The 4935-nt window shown below is 47.0% G+C and overlaps 2 protein-coding genes across 2 annotated transcripts; one reads left to right on the forward strand and one right to left on the reverse strand.

The window, feature by feature from the left end:
• Positions 1-140: 140 nt before the first annotated feature.
• Positions 141-1740, forward strand: EAH_00062960 (exonuclease, putative; the record flags this gene model as incomplete). The annotated part of the gene is made up of 2 exons (XM_013393192.1): positions 141-1160; positions 1699-1740. Coding segments are annotated over 2 exons (1062 nt in total), but the record flags the coding sequence as incomplete, so codon positions are not given.
• A 575-nt stretch (positions 1741-2315) lies between these two features.
• On the reverse strand, positions 2316-4743 carry EAH_00062970 (hypothetical protein; the record flags this gene model as incomplete). The annotated part of the gene is made up of 3 exons (XM_013393193.1): positions 2316-3205; positions 3425-3578; positions 4741-4743. 3 exons carry the CDS (start codon positions 4741-4743, stop codon positions 2316-2318), a joined length of 1047 nt encoding a protein of 348 aa, XP_013248647.1.
• Between the last annotated feature and the right edge of the window lie 192 nt (positions 4744-4935).

Below are 4935 nucleotides of genomic sequence, written 5' to 3' on the forward strand. Positions count from 1 at the left end.
CATGTATATGTCTAATACATATATATATATATATGTATGCATGTATATATATATATATATATATATATATATATATCTGTGAATATGTAAATGTGTTGCAGCTGTCTCCAGCTGAGCGGGCTTTGATTCTTGACTGTCAGGAGAAGGCCTTCTGCGGCTTAGGCGCGAAGCAGCTGCGAGCAGATGCAGCAGCAGCAGCAGCAGCAGCAGCAGCAAACATTAAGGAGACCCAAAATAAGCTGATTGGAAACAATGCAGTGAAGGAGACAGCAGCAAATGAGACAGAAAGACATACACAAAAAGCAACGGGAATTACAGTACGCATTGCTACAAGACCGCCTGCTGCTGCTGCTGCTGCTCCTGCTGCTGCTGCTCCTGCTGCTGCTGCTGCGTCTATGCAGCAGAAGGAGGGAAGCAAACTGGTAGCAGGCCCTCCTCCAGATGTTCTGCATGCGTTTGACGCCTTTGCTGCTCCTGCTGCGGTCGCGAGCAGCAGCAGCAGCAGCAGCAAAGAGACTGAAGCAGCAACAACTGCAGCAGCTGCTGCTGAAGGACCCCACGAAAGTATTAAGGAGGCCAAGCGGCTGCTGCGGGACATGAAGCACCAGGGATTCGCACTGAATGGAGTTGCATGCGCGTTTGCTGCAACAGCAACAGCAACAGCAGCAGCAGCAGCAGCAGCAGCAACAGCAGCAGCAACACCAGACCCAGGCTGCATAGACACCGCAGCCTCGGAGACAGAGACAGGGCACAACACTTTGCTGCGCCCCACGAAGATCACCAGCAGCAGCAGCAGCCTTCTTCAGTTTGCTGCAGCAACAAGAGAGCAGCGCAACAAAGCGCTTCTCAGGGGCCCCACAGCAGCAGCAGCAGCAGCAGCAGCAGGGCGTAGAGATATCATCACTAAGACCCGCTTCGCCCACCGGACAAAACTCATTTCTGCTGCTGAGCGATCTGCTGCTCCTTTCATTTCCCTCAAGTCATCTGCTGCAGCAGCAGCAGCAACAGCAGCAGCAGAAGGCACAGCAGCAGAAACCGCTGCAGCTGCCGATCCAACGGCAGGGACTGCTGCTGCAGCAGCGGGGGAAGCAGCAGGTGAACCATTACCAGCAGCAGCAGCAGCAGCAGCAACAGACGAGGGAGAGAGCTTGAATGTGTCTGTAAGGAGTTTTTCTGCTGCTAGTAGAGGAGAGGTTTGGAGTGTATGTGCAGCTGAGGGGCCCCCGCTAAAAAGAAGGTCTGCTGCTGCATTTATAGCAGCAAATGATGCAGAGACAGTTGCTACCTTTGCTAGTTTTGCTTTTACTCCTGGAGATAAACCTCTAAAAACAACATTTGCTAAACCCTAAACCCTTACAACGAGGGTTTAGGGTTTAGGGTTTAGATACACCGCGCCTACTTCATGCAGTAGTGCAGCAAATTATACAAACGCACATAGACCTTCACGCTTGCGCTGCCTCGTCCCAGCAGCAGCAGCAGCAACAGCAACAGCAGCAGCAGCAGCAGCAGCAGCAGCTCACGGCCGGATATGGGGCAGTGCTGCTGTCTGTCTCTTCTTTTTAATTTCTTTTGCTTCTTTTCTTTGTTAGCCAACGCCTTGGCCTTTTGCGCTGAGATATATTTATTAAGCTCTTCCTACGTCTGTCTATACCTGTTGCTGTTGCTGCTGCTGCTGTTGCTGCTGCTGAGGGGGTTCAGCTGCTCGTAGGAGAGGCCGCAGAGGGATTTGCACTTACATAAAAAGTTTGCTGCTAAGAGACTAAAAATATAAAAAGAGATAAAACAAAATAAATATAAAAAAATAAAATAGATGTAAAAATAAAATAAAATGAGAGGAGACAGAACAATATAAATATAAAAAGATATAATATAAAAGACGTAGCAAACAAAATAAAAATAAATATAAATATAAAATGAGACAATAAACAAAATAAAACGAAGAAAAAATAAACTAAATAATTTTTAAATACCGTTTGAGGCCCCCTCTCTTTAGGCTATCATTTTAACCCGCTGCAGCTGCAGCGCGAATTAGCGTTGTTGCTGCTGCTGCTTTTGCTGCAGCAGCAGCAGCTTGATCAGCAGCAGCAACGGGAGTAGCAGCAGCTGTTAGCGGTCAGCTGAGCTGTGTCTGGATGCCTAGCCAGAGAAACACCTATTGTGTGCATTGCTGCTTTTGCTGCTGCTGTTGCTGCTGCTGCAGCTGCTGCTTGCTGCTGCTGCGGTGGGTGTTGTTTCTTCTGCTTCTGCTGCTGCTGCTGCACTTCGGGTCGTCAGACTAAAAACTAATATGGAGGTATGAGCAGCAGGGAGAGCTGCTACTGTGTAGGTGGTGCTGCTTTTGGTTCTGCTTCTGCTGCAGCAGGAGCAGCAGCTTGATCAGCAGCAGCTTGATCAGCAGCAGCTTGATCAGCAGCAGCAGCAGCAGCAGCAGCAGCAGCAGCAGCAGCAGCAGAAGGCTTATGAAGACGCTGTGCCTTTGATAGCTTTACAGCATCACGTAGAGGGACACCACCAATTTTGTGTTTAGTAATAGAGAGCATTAGCTGCTGCAGCTGCTGCTGTTTTTTCTTTTCTTTTTCTGCTAGCTGCTGCTGCTTTAAAGCTTCTTGTTTAATTCTGTCTTGTTCTTCTTTTTGTCGTTGTTCTGCTTCGTGTCTCTGCTCTTCTCGAGCTCTCTTTTCTTCTTCTTCTCGCTTTTGCTGCTCTTTTATCTGTCTTTGTCTCTCTTCTTCTTTCTTTTTAGCTTCTTCTGCTGCTCTCTGCTGCTCGATTTCACGTTCTTGCTGCTCTCTACGCTGAGCTTCTGCAGCTGCTGCTGCTTCTGCTGCTGCTTCTGCTGCTGCTTTTTCTTCTTCTTCTCTTGCTCTCTTCTTTTCTTCCTCCTCTTCTCTTGCTCTTGCTTCTTCTTCTTCTTTTTGTCTAGCCTCAGCTTCTTTTTGCTGTCGCAGTAGTTGCTGCTGCTGCTCTTCCTGCTGTTTCTTTAATGCAGCAGCAGCAGCTCTTGCTGCTTCAAGGCGTCTTTGTAATTCTTCAGCTTCTTCTTTTCTTAGTCTCTCTTCTTCTTCTTCTCTCTTCTTTGCTTCTTCAGCTCTTCTTCTTTCTTCTCTTGCTGCTAATATCTCTTTAACATGCTGCTCTGCACCCGGTATTGCTTCAGGTCTTATAAATACTTCTTCAGATAATTTGTTTACCTGCCACCAAGGTCCTGCGTTCGAACCCCGCAGAACATAAAATATTAATATTATTAACTTTATTTATTTATTTATTTATTTATTATTATTATTATTTTTAATTATTATGATAAAAGTAATAATCATAAACACACTAACCAACTAAATTAACATATGCAACCAATATTATTATTATTATTATTAATGAAGAAGAGTAAGAGTCGCAGCAATAGTAGCAAGAGCAGCAGCAACACCATCATCAGCTTCAGAAGCAGCAGCAGCAGCATCATCAGCCTCAGCCTCAGCATTAACAACACCATCATTAGCCCCAGCAGCAGCAGCAGCATCATGAGCAGCAGCAGAAGCATCATCAGCCTCAGCAGCAGCAGCAGCATCATCATCATCAGCCTTAGCAGCAGCAACAGCAGCAGCATCAGCAGCAGCAGCATGCATGCATGCAAGAAGCGCACCTTTAGAGAAGAATCCTTTGTCAGAAAAAGAAGTAAATTTATATTCTGCTCGTAGAACGCGAATATAAGTTGGGGCCTCCGCATTATTAAAAGGATTTGTCTTTAATAAACTCGCGACTGCATTGTTGTTCTGAAGACAAACAAACAAAAAACAAACACAAATGCATGCATCGCTATGCATGCATGCATGCTTCCGCTCTTGCTCTTACTCTAGCTCTTGATCTTGCTGCTGCTGCTGCTACTACTGGTGCTGCTACTGCTGCTCTTGCAGCAGCAGCAGCAGCAGCGGCAGCAGCAGCAACAGCAGCAGCAGCAGCAGCAGCAGCAAGAGCAGCAGCAGCAGCAGCAAGAGCAGCAAAGGGTTAAGGTTGTTTTCTTACTTGCAGCAGCGCTGAGAGGAACTGAGGGAACCAAGGGTGGCTAGCAGCAACACTATTTGCATCTTCATACGCAGCACTATGCTGAAGGTAAGAGCAGCAGCAGCAGCAGGAGAAGCAGCAAGGAAACAAACAAGTTGCAGCAACAGCAATAGACACACAAATGTTAACAGCAGCAGCAGCAGGAGAAGCAGCAGCAGCTACAAGAAAACAAACAAACCATAGCAGCAGCAAGTACAGTAACAACATTAACAGCAACAGCTGCAGCAGCAACAACCGCAGATATATATGACGCCTCCAGCACAGCAGTATTCGCATTAGCAGCAGCAATAAAAGCAGCAGCACCATCTCCAACAGCAACAGCAGCAGCACCACCACCAACAGCAGCAACAGCAGCAGCAACAGCAGCAGCACTACCAACAGCAGCAGCAACAGCAGCACCACCAACAGCAACAGCAGCACCACCAAGAGCAGCAACAGCAGCAGCACCACCACCAAGAGCAGCAACAGCAGCAGCAGCAGCAGCACCACCACCGCCACCACCAACAGCAACAGCAACAGCAGCAGCAGCAGCAGCACCACCACCAACAGCAGCAGCAGCACCACCACCAACAGCAGCAGCAGCACCACCACCAACAGCAGCAGCAGCAGCATCAGCAGCAGCATCAGCAGCAGCATCAGCAGCAGCATCAGGAGCAATTTGTTGAATGCTTATTTGCTAACCATAAGCCAGTCTAAACGATGCAGATAGGGCCCTGAAGAACACGGAGTTTGGTCGAGAGACGTCGGTTTGCATTTAAAGGCGTAGTCCTGCCAAGGTGTATCTGCATTCTTTAGTTGTAACAAACAAACACAAATATAAATATAAATATAAATATAAATATATATATAAATATAAATATAAATATAAATATAAAT

The sequence above is a fragment of the Eimeria acervulina genome, genomic scaffold, assembly GCF_000499425.1.
Source record: "Eimeria acervulina Houghton genomic scaffold, Eah_scaff1762, whole genome shotgun sequence".
In the NCBI taxonomy this organism is placed as follows: domain Eukaryota; phylum Apicomplexa; class Conoidasida; order Eucoccidiorida; family Eimeriidae; genus Eimeria; species Eimeria acervulina.